This window comes from Hypanus sabinus, chromosome 29, assembly GCF_030144855.1.
Source record: "Hypanus sabinus isolate sHypSab1 chromosome 29, sHypSab1.hap1, whole genome shotgun sequence".
In the NCBI taxonomy this organism is placed as follows: Eukaryota; Metazoa; Chordata; class Chondrichthyes; order Myliobatiformes; family Dasyatidae; genus Hypanus; species Hypanus sabinus.
The window spans coordinates 5,777,097-5,792,536 of NC_082734.1; the positions used below are offsets into that span (position 1 = coordinate 5,777,097).

General features: G+C 41.8%; 2 protein-coding genes across 3 annotated transcripts in view; one reads left to right on the top strand and one right to left on the bottom strand.

Annotated features, from left to right (window-relative positions):
• Positions 1-1,267: 1,267 nt before the first annotated feature.
• On the bottom strand, positions 1,268-14,682 carry LOC132382922 (ferritin heavy chain-like). Its single transcript, XM_059953489.1, has 4 exons — positions 14,397-14,682; positions 9,478-9,624; positions 8,225-8,350; positions 1,268-1,709 (listed from the first exon to the last, which is right to left on the bottom strand). Exons 1-4 carry the CDS (start codon positions 14,646-14,648, stop codon positions 1,554-1,556), a joined length of 681 nt encoding a protein of 226 aa, XP_059809472.1. The 5' UTR covers positions 14,649-14,682; the 3' UTR covers positions 1,268-1,553.
• The window catches only part of LOC132382921 (uncharacterized), a 98,679-nt gene continuing 97,577 nt past the window's right edge, over positions 14,339-15,440 (top strand). For both annotated transcript variants that reach the window (XR_009508501.1, XR_009508500.1), the window contains exon 1: positions 14,339-14,405. The gene's annotated coding sequence lies outside the window, so the exon portion shown is untranslated. The remainder of the gene's footprint in view (positions 14,406-15,440) is intronic.

Consider the following 15,440-nt stretch of genomic DNA (forward strand, 5'->3'; position numbering starts at 1 on the left):
CATTTGGAACACCCATTTGCAATTGAAATTTAACATCTGACTGATGTCTTGAGATGTTGCTTCAATATATCCACAAAATTCACCTTCCTCATGATGTCATCTATTTTGTGAAGTGCACCAGTCCCTCCTGCAGCAAAGCACCCCCACAACATGAAGCTGCCACCCCCATGCTTCACGGTTGGGATGGTGTTCTTCGGCTTGCAAGCCTCACCCTTTTTCCTTCAAACATAACGATGGTCATTATGGCCAAACAGTTCAATTTTTGTTTTATCAGATCAAAGGACATTTCTCCAAAAAAGTAAGATCTTTGTCCCCATGTGCACTTTCAAACTGTAGTCTGGCTTTTTTTATGGTGGTTTTGGAGCAGTGGCTTTTTACTTGCTGAGCAGCCTTTCAGGTTATGTCGATATAGGACTCGTTTTACTGTGGATATAGATACTTGTCTACCTGTTTCCTCCAGCATCTTCACAAGGTCCTCCTTTACTGTTGTTCTGGGATTCATTTGCACTTTTCATGCCAAAGTGCATTCATCTCGAGGAGACAGAATGTGTCTCCTTCCTGAGCAGTATGACGGCTGCATGGTCCCATGTGTTTATACTTGCATACTATTGTTCGTACAGATGAATGTGGTACCTTCAGGCATTTGGAAATTACTCCCAAGGATGAACCAGACTTGTGGAGGTCCGCAATTTTTTTTCTGAGGTCTTGGCTGATTTCCTTTGATTTTGTTTGTGAACTTCTAACCCACTGGAATTGTGATATAGTCGAAAGTGAAATAATCTGTCTGTAAACAATTGTTGGAAAAATTACTTGTGTCATGCACAAAGTAGATGTCCTCAATGCCTTGCCAGAACTATAGTTTGCTAACATGAAATCTGTGGAGTGGTTAAGCAATGAGTTTTAATGACTTCAACCTAAGCATAGAACAGAGATGAGGGAAAATGTCTTTAGCCACAGGATGGAATTTATTGCCATAGACAGCCATGCAGACCAATTCATTTGGTATACTTAAGGCAGAGGTTGATCGGTTCTTTATTAAAGGCATCAGAGGTTATAGGGAGAAGACAGGAGAATAGAGTTGAGAGGGATAATAAATCAGCCATGTTGGAATGACAGAGCAGACTTGATGAACTGAACAGCCATGTATGATCATATTTGACTTGAGTGATCACATACTACTACTACTACTACTACTACTACAGGAGTTAATCCTGCAAATCTATCCTTCCTGAATAAGGACATAACTGACTAAGATCTGATCCAAAAAAACAGCTGACAAAGTGGTCGATTTTACCAGGTTTTATTTGGGAACAGATGGCAACATGTTTTACACACAGTACTTTTCAATGTCATCTTTAATCTGGCCCTACATTAACAAGGATTAGATTGGCAACAATTGTTCTACTTTAACAGTTGGGACACTGGGGTCTACCGCACCACCTCTCTCGGGTGAATACAGGAATTTTTTCTGTAGATTTGGAAAGATTTGCAGAAAATGAGAAAAGCCAGGCACAGGTCATTCCCTAAGAGGATGCATTTAGCAAAGCATGTCATTAACTGTCCCCACCCAGAGAGTGCTTGTCGAACAAATACTCTCCAATACCATCCTCAGAAGCTCCCAATTTCTTCAGGTTGGTGATGTGATCCCCAAGCTTCCTAATGGCTATGACTTGTTCATTCAAGTAGTTTGCCTCCAAGAACTCACATAGCTGTAACAGGAAGAAAATGTAACGATGAGGAGTTTCTCAACATCATTGTTTAATTCAACCAACATGGGAAACACAAAGTCCAAAACTACCACATGCTATGACTGTTAGGTGTATAAATCACTGCTCTTTTGACTGAATCAGAATCAGAATTGGGGTTATTATCACTGGCATGTGACGTGAAATTTGTTAACTCAGCAGCAGCGGTTAAATGCAATACATAATCTAGCACAGAAAAATATAATAAATAAACAATTAAATCAATTACATATAATAGATTTAAAATAAACATGCAAAAACAGAAATACTGTATAATTAAAGTCAAGTCAAGTCACTTTTATTGTCATTTCGACCATAAGTGCTGGTATGGTCGAAATAGTAAAAATGAAACGTTTTTCAGGACCATGGTGTTACATGACACAGTACAAAAACTAGACTGAACTACGTAAAAAAAAACAACACAGAGAAAACTACACTAGACTACAGACCTACACAGGACTACATAAAGTGCACAAAAACAGTGCAGGCATTACACTAAATAATAAACAGGACAATAGGGCAAGGTGTCAGTTCAGGCTTCGGGTATTGAGGAGTCTGATAGCTTGGGGGAAGAAACTGTTACATAGTCTGGCCGTGAGAGCCCAAATGCTTCAGAGCCTTTTCCCAGATGGCAGGAGGGAGAAGAGATTGTATGAGGGGTGCATGGTGTCCTTCATAATGCTGTTTCCTTTGTGGATGCAGTGTGTAGTGTAAATGTCTGTGATGGCGGGAAGAGAGACCCCGATGATCTTCTCAGCTGACCTCACTATCTGCTGCAGGGTCTTGCGATCCAAGATAGTGCAATTTCTGAACCAGGCAGTGATGTAGTTGTTCAGGATGCTCTCAATACAACCCCTATAAAATGTGATGAGGATGGGGTAGTGTCCGAAGGTTCAATGTCCATTTAGGAATCAGATGGCAGAGGGGAAGAAGCTGTTCCTGAATTGCTGAGTGTGTGCCTTCAGACTTCTGTACCTCTGACCCAATTGCAAAAGCGAGAAAAGGGCATGCCCTGGGTGCTGGAGGTCCTTAATAATGGACGCTGCCTTTTTGAGACACCACTCCTTGAAGATGTCCTGGGTACTTTGTAGGCTAGTACCCGAGATGGAGCCAACTAAATTTACAATCCTCTGCAGCTTCTTTTGGTTCTGTGCAGTAGCCACTCTTCCCCCACCCCAATACCAGACAGTAAACCAGCCTGTCAGAATGCTCTCCACAGTACATCTATAGAAGTTTTTCAGCGTATTTGTTGACATAGCAAATCTCTTCAAACTCCTAATGAAGTATTGCAGCCTTCTTTATAACTGCATCGATATGTTGGGACCAGGTTAGATCCTCAGAGACCTTGACACCCAGGAACTTAAAACTGCTCTCTCTCTCTCCCCACTTCTGATCCCTCTATGAGAATTAGTGTGTGTTCCTTCGTCTTACCCTTTTGAAGTCTACAGTAAGCTCTTTTGTCTTACTGACGTTGAGTGCCAGGTTGTTGCTGTGACACCACTTCACTAGTTGGCATATTTCACTCCTGTACACCCTCTCATCACCATCTGAGATTCTATCAACAATGGTTGTATCATTAGCAAATTTATAGATGGTATTTGAGCTAAGCCTAGCTCATGGGTATATAGAGAGTAGAGCAATGGGCTAAGCACACACCCCTGAGGTGCACCAGTGTTGATAGTTGATGATGAGGAGGTGCTATTACCAATTGTGGTCCTCCGGTTAGGAAGTTGAGGATCCAATTGCAGAGGGAGGTACAGAGGCCCAGGTTCAGAAACTTCTCAATCAGGATTGTGGGAATGATGGTATTAAATTCTGAGCTATAGTCCATGAACAACATCCTGACATAGGTACTTGTGTTGTCCAGGTGGCCTAAAGCCATTGAGATTGCATCTGCTGTTGATCTATTGTGGCAATCAACAAATTGCAATGGGTCCAGATCTTTGCTGAGGCAGGAGTTCAGTGTAGTCATTACAAACCTCTCAAAGCATTTCATCACTGTAGATGTGAGTGCTACTGGGTGACAGTCACTAAGGCAGCTCACATTATTCTTCTTAGACACTAGTAAAATTGTTGCCTTTTTGAAGCAAGTGGGAACTCCTGCCCATAGCAGTGAGAGGTTGAAACCGTCCTTGAATACTCCCTCCAGTTGTTTGGATTAGTTTTTCAGAGCCTTACCATGTACTCCATTGGGACCTTCTGCCTTGTGAAAGTTCACTCTCTTTAAAGACAGTCTAATGTAGGCCTCTAAGACAGAGATCACAGGGTCATCAGGTGCAGCAGGGATCTTCACAGCTGCAGTTGTATTCTCCCTTTCAAAGCGGGCATAGAAGGCAGAGAATTCATCTGGTAATGAAGTATCACTGCCATTCATGCTATTGGGTTCACTTTGTAAGAAGTAATGTCTTGCAAACCCTGCCAGAGTTGTCTTGCATCCAATGTCGCCTCCAGCCTTTTTTGAAATTGTCTTTTCACCCTTGAAATAGCCCTCCGCAAATCATACCTGTTTTCTGGTAAAGGCCTGGGTCGCCAGACTTGAATGCCACAGATCTAGCCTTCAGCAGACAACGTACCTCCTGGTTCATCTACGGCTTTCCTGGTTCATTCCCACGGTTTGGGAATGTACAGTAAGTCTTTGTAGGCACACACTCATCCACACAGTTTTTAATACAGCATACTCATCCAAGTTTGAGGAAGACAGGTGAGACAAATTTCAAATTCTAAACTTCTCACAAATCAGATTGGTTATCATGTCTCTGAACCTCTGTATAAGCAATCTTCTGATATCTCTCACTGGCACTCCTCTGATTTTAATCACTATTCATTAGTGTTAATGTGCCTTTATTTGCCCTTAAGAATTTATTTTAAAATCTTTCACTCTCTACTACTCTTAGTATGTTTCTTAAAAGACATCTCAGATTCATGTGGCACAGAAAATGGTCCTTTGGCCCAACGTGTTTTGGCTGACCATCGAGCTATACTTATCCTTTAACAGCATTTGGTCTGACAGTTTCTATGCACATCTCATCTGAAAAATATTACATCCTAACACTTTGAGCTTCTATTAATTTCTATGTGTAAGAGAGCCATCTACTGATCAAAAAGGATAAACTTTTTCATAAACATGAGAAAATCTGCCGACGCCGGAAACACAAAGCAACACACGCAAAATACTGGAGGAACTCTACAGGTCTGGCAGGAGCTATGGAAATGAATTAACAGTCAATGTTTTCAGCAAAGACCTTCTTCAGGACTGAGAACGAAGTGGGTGGGGGGGGGGGAGATGCAACAATAAAAAGGTGAGGGGAGGGGAAGGAGGCTAGCTGGAGGGTGATTTGTGAAGCCAGGTGGGTAGGAAAGGTAAAGGACAGGTAAAGAAGGAATTTGATAGGAGAAGAAAGTGCACCACAGGAGAAAGGGGAGGAGGAGGGGACCCAGGTACAAGTGATAGGCAGGTGAGAAGAGGTAAAAGATCAGAATGGGGAATAACTCTCTTTTACAGTATTCATGCCATGAGGTTGGAGGCTACTCAGATGAAATATAAGGTGTTGATATCTCGCTACACATAAATATTTTTATGGAGAGTTACCAAACATTGAAGTTCCAGCTGGACCTTTGAATATATAAATATTGCTGATGTAATTTTAGTTATTAAATGTAAAACTGGGCTCTATCCCAATGTGTGCAAAAATAAACCAAAATTGCCTGTAAATTTAGTGGGCTTTGAACCAAAATCTCCATGGTCTAAAGAAACACACTTTGGTTCTGTTCTAATATGAGGTTTGATGCAAAATTTTATTTGATATTTTGCCAGATGCTGGAATTAAAAAAATCTACATAAATTCCAAGGTGCAGTTTACTCACTTGGGAATAAGACCATTATATTTTAACCTTAAGATTAATATCAATGAGTCATACAGCACTATAGCACAGAAGCAGGCCCTTCAGCCCATCTCGTTCCTGCTGAACTGTTATTCTGTCTCATCCCATCAACCTGCACCTAGACAATAGCTCTCCGGACCTCTCCCATGCATATACTTTTCCAAATTTCTCTTAAATGTTAAAATAGAACCTGCATCCACCACTTCCACTGGTAGCAGATTCCACGCTTTCACCCTCTGAGTGAACAAGTTCCCCTTCATGTTGCCTTTAAACATTTCACCTTTCATCCTTAACACATGTCCTCTAGTTCTAGCCTCATATAACCTCAGTGGAAAAAAGTGTGCTTGCATTTACCCTATCTATAACCCTCATAATTTTCTATACCCATCAAATCTCTTCTCATTTTCCTGTAATGTAGGACAAGGATTCCCAACCTGGGGTCCAAGAACCCCTTGCTTAATGGTATTGGTCGATTATATAAATAAGGTTGAGAATGGCTGCTCTAGGGAATAAAGTCTTAACCTATTCAACCTTTCCCTATTACTTAGATCCTCAAGACCTGGCAATATCCTTGTAAGTTTTCTCTGTATTCCAATCTTATTGATATACTTCCTGTACCTAGATGCACACAATACTCCAAATTAGACCTCACCAATGTCTTATACAACTTCAACATAACATGCTACTTCCTGTATTCAATACTTCCACTCTCTCACTTGTGAAGGTTCTTTACAACCCTAACTACCTGTGAGACTGTTGTGTATATAATTTTTCTTCATTACTTGAATAATCTTATATTAATGTATATATGTATAGACACACACACACACACACACACACACACACACACACACACACACACACACACACACATATAGGTTAAGCATTTTTGGTTAATTTCAATAATTTATCATGGGTTATATGTATGAATATGTGAATTGCTTACGTCATTATGCTACTACATGATACTTGTGCGCCTCGCTTAAAGTAAACCCAAAGTTAGATTCACATGCCTTTCTCTAAGTGAGTTTAATATTTTGAAGTTACAAAATATAGCAGACACCACTTTCAAAAAATTATGGATCTGTACTCCCAGATCCCTTTGTATAGGCAAAAGACTTGATAATAATAATAGTTTGTTTTTTGAAAATGGAAAAGCTTCTTCATACATTTCAAATAATCAAAAAGTGCCAAGTTCATTACATGGTGCAGAAAAATTTACTAAGGAGAGCAAACTGTTGAGGAAGTTTCAATCATTGATATTATTACCTGGTATTTAATGCAGAGTAACTGATGCGGGACTGGATTTTGTAAATTATTGATAAGAAATTCAGTCAAGGTTTTGCTCTATTGTGTGTAACTTCTGTCTACCTCTCATGAGGGAAACGATGTGTGCTCCCCTTCCGGGTTCATTGTTGGTAATCAAGGCTGGGGGGAATTTAAACTACATACTCTTCCAAGGTGAATAACATCAGATAGAGTTATAAAATTTCTCTTCCAACATTTCTACAGATGTATCATGGGGAGCATTCTAACTGGTCTGGTATAGAGAGGCCACTGCACAGGATTGGAAAAAAACTGCAGAGGGTTGCAAACTCAACCAGCTCCATCACAAACACTAGCCTCCCCAGCATCGAAGACATCTTCAAAAGGTGATGCATCAAAAAGGCAGCATCAATCATTAAGGATCCCCATCACCCTGGACATGACCTCTTCTCATTGCTACCATCTGGGAGGAGGTACTGTCTGGGAAGACACACACTGTGTGTGATGATCCTGAGGGAAGGCCCCTACGTTCGAACGGTCTCTTTCTCTCTCCATCAGTGCTGTCAGAGTATGATAGAAAAGTTCTGGGTCTGTGATTTATAAATTAGACTGTGGTTTGCTTGAGCTTTTTCCATTTTATGTTTTTATATTATATTTTATGTTTTGCTTCATGGCTGTCTGGAGAAGATGAATTTCAGAATTGTATATTGCATACTTACTTTGATAATAAATGTACCTCAAAATCAGTGCTTTAGGAACAGCTTTTTTCTCTTCACCATCAGATTTCTGAATGGATAATAAACCAATCCACGACCAGTACATCAATATCTTCTTCATTCTCTTTCCCCATGTCACAACATATTTGTGATTCTGACAGGGATTGATAAATGTATGCTGAGAGGTTGAACTTTTTTTCTCAAGCTGTTGCTCAGTTCCCCTTTGAACGTACCTGTTGAAATTGCTTCCCTGAATGTTCCAGACCTCAAAACATTTTTATTTTCATTGTTATGGCTAGACTGATTTTTTTTGCCAGTTATCTTAAATCAGTTTCTCCAGAATTAAGTCAATTGGGGTACCCCTGAAGCAACAAAACAAAGTGCTGGAAGAACTCAGTGGCTCCTACAGCATCTGTGGCAGGATATAAGTAGTCAATGTTTCAGTTTGAAACCATGTTTTCTGATGATGTCTCCTTGGACACCACCTTCAGGCCTTTTACTCTCCCTAGACCTTTGCATTTCCAACTGCCACCTTTGAATACTCCTCCAAACTATGCACAATAATTTGAGCATAAAATCACTCTAGCCATGATATGATGAGGTTTACATACTTACATGTGGATCGTTCTGTTCACTTGCCAGCTTGTGCAGGTTCAGAATGCTTTGATTGACCTCTTTCTCAAGCTCTAATGCATGCTCCATTGCCTCTAAGCCGCTGCCCCATTCATCCTGGTAAGGTTTCTGAAAACATGAGAAGCTTCACAGCATACAATAGAATGTATGTTTGGGGCTTTATTAACAAATGGGTTCTGGCTCCACCACTGACACAAAGTGCCTGCAGTGTGTAACATGTATAAAATACATATCACTTGTGTCGGCTAAAGCTCCTCCCAACCTCTTTCAAAAAGAATGATAATGGCAAATAATGCTGACATACACAGGCCCTTCTCCTATTCACAAATAGAAATTAAGTAGAAAAGGCCATTTTGATCTTTTGTATCTGTTCTGCCATTAATTAAGAACATGGCTAATCAAAGCTGATGTCATTCCAGTAAGAAGACATTACTGTTATTCTCAAACTCTCTTGCATAAAGCCCAGTGCACTATTTGTCTTCCTTATTACAGCCATACAGCATTCATCCTAACATGCTGACTGCACTGTCCAGTGAGCTAGCCCCACATACCTGCATCTGGCCCTCCTCTCAAATTCATGTCCTTATCAAGATTTGCCCACCTCAACCCATTGGCAGCCCACTTTTTTACACCCCTCCTTAGGAAAACAGTATGTGCTTTCATATTGTGTGTCCCTCATTATCTTATCTCATTATCTCTGCTTTACCCGCACTTTCCTCCAAGAGGGCCACAATCTTGTCATAGGGTTTGGAGGTTTGCGTGCCTCAATGTCCTGGAGAGCTACGTTGGCTGGAGTCAGGGTCTTGTGCCTTGGCTCCTGGTAGGGTCACCCATTCCAAACAGGTCAAAGGGTAGAAGTCAGACTCAGAGTGGTCCAACAGTCCTCCAGGTTCAGGGGTTCAGCTCAGGGCTAACAACCTTGATTTATCAAAAAGCAATTGTTATGGAAACAACAATGAAGAACCCTTCTGTACAGACAGAGATAGAGGATCTTCATTGCTGCCCTAAGCACCAGTGGCATAATGGGCAGTAAGTAATTAAGTTACCTGCACTTTGACTTCAGGGATTTAATTGGAATGACACACAGATCACTTTGCACACCAACACTATTACTGAAGATGTACTGAAAATGACTTACAATCACCTATCCAACATCCTCATCTTGTAAAATTATATTTCAAAAGAGGGGATGAGAGAAGTAATGGAGATGATGGGGATACTTTTCTCCCACTAACCTTGATATCATACAGGACAATGCTGCCTCCACGCTGATTCTGAAACTGCATCAGCTGCTCAGCATGCTTCTGCTCTTCGACAGATTGCTCCAAGTAAAACTTGGCAAAGTTTCTCAATCCAACATCATATCGGTCGAAGTAATATGACTGAAACAAAAACAAGCAATGTTGGTACTGTACTGTAAATTTAGTGGGACTAGTTACATAAAGCCTTGTGGCTGTAAGTGCAGCTTAAGTCATGAGGAAATGATTGGACAACTTTTGACTCCCCACATCTTCTGCCAAGGAGGTCCCAATCTCAACTGCAAAAGGCGGGGGCTAGCAACCCCATCCCTTAAAACCCTAGAGCTACTGAAAGGCCAATAGACCTCATCCGTGGAAAAGGAAGGATGTGTAGACCAAGATGAAGGTCTACACCAGGGGACAACTTTAAAGACTGGTTTGATTCTCCACAGCACTTCCATCATCATATGTCAGGAGCATAATGGAAAAATTTCCATCTGCATGGATGAATAGAGCTACAACAACACTCAAGATGATCATAACAATCCTAGATAAAGCCTATTTGACTGGAGCACCAACATCACCTTAATTTTTTACGCACTCCATCACATTGCATTGTACCATCTAATAAAAATACTGCAATCACAAATACTTCAACAGTATTTTCCACAAGTGCAAGCACTACCACCTCGGAGGACAAGGACTGTTGATGCTTGGGAAAGGCATCAACCGAGTCCTTCTCCAAGTTGAATACCATCCTGGCTTTGAGATAAATTATCTGATTGTCACTGGGTCTTAACCTGGAATATCCTTACACAACAACACTATGGAACCATGCTCACCAGTTAAGTCAGTAGTTCATGTGGCAAATCACCATCACCTTTTCAAAGGGAATCGTGAATAAGGATTACATGTTGTTCCTGCATCTGACAATTGTTGCTCCTGAATATCATACATAACATTCTCAAAGTGCACACCACTTTGAGGATAATCTGTCTTCGTTTCATTGTTGTTGGTCAAGATCCTAGGAATGTGTACAAAGTGATAAGAGGCCTAGACTGTCGATAGCCAGAGACTTTTTCCCAGGGCCGAAATGGCTAAGACGAGGAAACATTATTTTAAAGTGTTTGGAGGAAAATTTAGGCGGGATGTCAGAGATAATTTTTATAGAGACTGGTATTTGTGTGAAACACCCTGCCAAAGGTGATTGTAGAGTCAAATATATTAAGGACATTTAAGAAACTCTTATATAGGATGATAGAAAAATGAAGGGCTATGTAGGAGGGAAGGGTTAGAGTGAGTTAAAAGGTCAGCATGACATTGTACACTAAAGGGCCTGTACTGTGCTGTAATGCTTCATGAATCCTAACAAGCACTCCTGTGTATCTACCTACAATTAGGGCACCTAACCAGCTTCTCAGCACTCATAAAGATAGTTCACTGAAGCTCAGCTGTAGCATTCTCTCCTCTGAATCAGGAGGTTGTGGGTTTCAGCCCCTGTATTGAGTGTGCTATCCATTGTTAAAAATGTCTTCTTTCAGATAAGATGTTAATACTCATCTGCCCTTCAGGTGGTGTATTTTTTAATTCACTTTCAGAATGCACACCCTTACTTAAGAGTTTGGCTGTTGCTTAAGTAATTCTATGGTTTGATCACAGCAATGACAAGTCAGGATACTGTGTTACATGGACGGGAAGATATTCCCATTCTTTTGTTGTTTGTGCCCTTCCTGACTGAGATCACAGCTTTGGCAGTTGCTGTAAATGACACAAAGTGCAGACGCAGTGAAATGGTGGTGGAGTGAATGAATGTTAATGGTAGTGGATGGGGTGCCAATCAATATTGTTCTGGGTAGATACAAGCTTCTTGAGTGATGTTGGAGCCATACACATCCAAGTTAGTGAAACATTCCAAATGTGGAAAAGCTTTGAGGTATCAGGATATGAGTCAATTCTCTTGAAGCTGTGACGCGTCCATTTGAATTTCTGGTCAAATTTGGCCTCCAGGGTACTGATGAAAACTCAGCAAATAATGCCATTAAATGCCAACGGTAGAAGCTTTGAATCTCTTGTTGGAGATGACCATTGCCTGACACTTTTGAAAATAATCCAATTGGTACCATTTTGAGAAAGAGCAGGATTTTTGCTCCCCGTGTCCTGGACAATATTTCTCCTTCAACTTTCAATACTAAAAGCATACTAACACTCCCAAGCTGCTGTCGGGAGCATGTTATGCATAAATTAGCTAAACTGCTTCTTATGTTACAAACAGTTATTAACCATTACTGTAATGTCCTTCAGTGGCACTGAATTAATAGTGGAAATTCCACAATCTTCATGCTAAATAAACTTCAATCTCCTTGGCACTGAAAGTTGACCTGTGACCCTATAGGTGGTAATAACTTTGGTATGTATCATCAATTATGCACGTAACATCAAAAACCTCAAAACAACTTTGTTGGGTTTACCTCTGGCTCATATTTTAATAATACAAAATGTTTGTTTAAAAATGGTAATTTCAGACATCTGATTTGGTAATTGGTCTTCAACTTAAAAGGTTAAGTTGTTCTCTCTTTAAGGATGATGTCTGTAGTATATTACATCTGCTTTTAGTTCAGGTGTCTGGGAAACAGCATTTGCTTCTGTCATCCAGTTCCTTTTTTTGCAAAAATAGCCACTAAGTTTGGCCTCAATCTCATCCGAGAATTATCTTTTGCCACAGTTTCTATTGAAAATGTTTTATTTGAAACAAATGCCCTATTGCATGTCACTTCTAAAGTAATTGCTCACACTTTATTTTTGCAGTTGTAAAATGGTGGCCAACAATTTTAATTCTAATGCTCATTTCTGTGCCAACATTTCGGTTCATCCTCTCCTCCTGGTATGTTGAGGCCATTCTCAGGGTGAAGAAGCAGCACCTAATATTCTGTCTAGGTAAGATGTCAGAACAGAGTTAGTCCATTCAGCCCATCAAGTCTGCTATACCATTTCATCATGGCTGATTTATCATGCTTCGAATCTGATGGCAAGATCACTGATTTCTCCAACTTCTGGCAACTTTTTTTTCTTTTCACCTCCCCTCCCCCTTCCATCTTCTGTTCCTCATTCTGGTCTCTAACCTCTTCTTCTCACCTATCACTTCAGTCTGGTTTCCCTCCTTTTCTCCCGTTGTCGACTCTCCTCTCCTATCACATTCCTTCCTCTCTAGCCCTTTTCCTTTCCCCCCCATCAGGCTTCACCTATCACCTGCTAGCTAACCCTCAACCCCTCCTCCCACTTTCTTTATTCCAGCATCTTCCCCCTTCCTTTCCAGTCCTGATGAAGGGTCTTGGTGCGAAACATCAACTGTTTATTCATTTCCAGAGATGCTGCCTGTCCTGCTAAGTTCCTTCAGCTTTTTGGGTGCATTGCTTTGGATCTGCAGAATCCCTTGTGTTTATGATTTGCAATATCTGTTGGATTGCAGTGGAATGGGTCATATAGAACAGAAACAGGCCTGCTGGCCTGCACAAGTCTGTACCAACCTTCAAGCATGCAATTACAACAATCTCGTTTTAATCTCCCCATATACGCTGATGCCCAATGACACACCCAGGGCAATTTACAGAGGCCAATTAACCTCCCAGCCTGTATATTTTTAGGACGTGGGATGGAACTGCAGGGTAAATTCATTCAGATATAGGGAGAATGTACAAACTCCACACATACAGCACCAATGGCTAAACTGGAGTTCTGATGCTTGGGTAAAACCTGGGCCATGAACCAAGACACTGAAGCAGTTGATATTATGAACTGATAATGGTGTTGAGAGGCAATGTATTGAATTTTAAGGAGTGATGTTTAGATTATGTGAGTATATTTGATGCCTAACACTGCTGGGATTAGGTGATATTTTTGTATTTGTATTTTCCTGGAGTTATTGAGACTGTATGAAAGGATTAGAGCAGGGGTTCCAAAACATTTTTATGCCATGGAGCCTTACTATTAATTGAGGAGTCCATGGACCCCAGGTTGCAAACCCCTGGATTAAAGGCACTATGCAAGCCTTTAGATGCTTGCTTCACCACTTAATTAGTGTTGGAGATCGAAGGGAGATTTGATAGCGATTAGACAAAATTATGAAAGGTATAGGTATGGTCAATGCAATCAGACTTTTTCCACAGAGGTTTGGTGGGAGTAGAACAAGAAGTCATGGGTTAAGGTAAAAGGTTAAATATTTAAAGGGGGACTTGGACATGTGAGTTTTGATAAGTACTTCAGTAGGAGGGGTATGGTGAGCTATGATTCAGGCGCGGCTGATAGAACGAGGCAGAATAACCTGGTTATTGTACTAGATGGGCTGAAGGACCTGCTTCTATGTTGTGGTGCTCTATGGCTCTATGTGGGCTATGCTGGATATTCCTGCTGTTGTGTGACGGTTTCCCTACCGGTATATAATGTACATTGGTGGATTTTTGTTAGTGGAACGTGTCCAGTCTCTTTGCCAAGTCTTCCTACTGTGATATTTCCATACTGGACCTCTTTACTGGGATTTGTTTTCCCTGCTGGTGTTTGGGAACTTTGGTCAAATTATGAGGTTTAGTTCTTGCTGCTAGGACTTTTTGGGAAATGTGGTAAGACACTCTGTTCTCCCTGCTGGTGTTAGAGAAATGTGTTCAAATTAGGAGGTCCTGTTTTCTCTGCTGGTATCTTTCAAGAAATGTGGTGAGATTGTCCAGTTCTCCTGCTGGTATTCGGGAAATGGGATAACACTATCTAGTTCTCCTGCTGGTATTGGGGAAATGCAAATTAATGAGGTCTGGTTCTCACTGTTGGGATTTTTTTTAGGAGATGCGTTAAGACAGTCTAATTCTTCCTGCTGGGCCGGGAGTCTGTGACCACCATGGTGGGGAGTGCGAATCTGTCTTCTCTCTCACCATGGACAGGTAGGCGTAGTAAGCGCGGAGCTCCTGATTGATCTGCTGGTTGATGGCCTCCTCGCATTCTCTAGAATAGTTCTGGCGTACCGAGTAACCGTGGCTCTGCCCGCCCTGGGCCGCTCTCCGGGGCTGCCCCCGCCCCTCAGCCCAGGGCGGTGGGCCAACCCTGCACCGGAGGCGACAGGGCATGCCCCGCTTCGGGAACAAGCCAACCGCCACAGCCGGCCACACTCGCCACAAGCTCCCCATGGCGCCACCAACAACAGCCCGCCGGCTCAAAACGCGATCTCTGATTGGCTAGTGCCCACCATATTTGGAGGGTCGTAGGGAATGGGAACCTGCGCCCGCCATCTTGGGAGTGGCAGTTAATTCTTCAACTCCCCTTTCCGTTCCAGTCTTGGTGAAGGGTTTCGACCCGAAAAGTCGACTGTTTCTTCCCCTCCGTAGACACTGCCCGATGACTCCAGCATTTTGTGCCTGGTTCCTTTTCCCCGCCGAATTTTACCAGAATTTGAATGCGGTGTCCGCGCTCACTACCATCCCCCCCCCCCCCCCCCCGGTCCGCCACTTCGGTCCTGATGTAGTGTAACTCGACCCGAAACGCCAACCGACTGTTTGCTCCACCGATATTTATCCCCAGCATTTTGGGGTTTTATAACCCCGCTCCAGATTCCAGCTTCTGCAGTCCCTCGCTCCTCCATTTTAGGAGCTGAGATGCAGAGTCGCCATTTTGGAAGCTCCAGGGCAAGTCCGTGAAGGAGTGAAGTAAAAATGTTTTGGACGTTCCTAATCGACATACTAGCTATGAAGGAGGCATCTAACGTTCAAAGTAAATATATTATCAAAGTACATATATGCCGCCATTTACAACCCTGAGCTACATTTTCTTGTGGGCACTCACAGTCAGTATACAGTCAATTGAAGACTGCACCCAACAGGATGGATGAACAGCCAATGTGCAAAAGACAACAAACTGTGCAATACACTTTGAACACCCCTAACCCAAATTGCTTTGGAGCTGTGTTTTTTTGAATATATAAT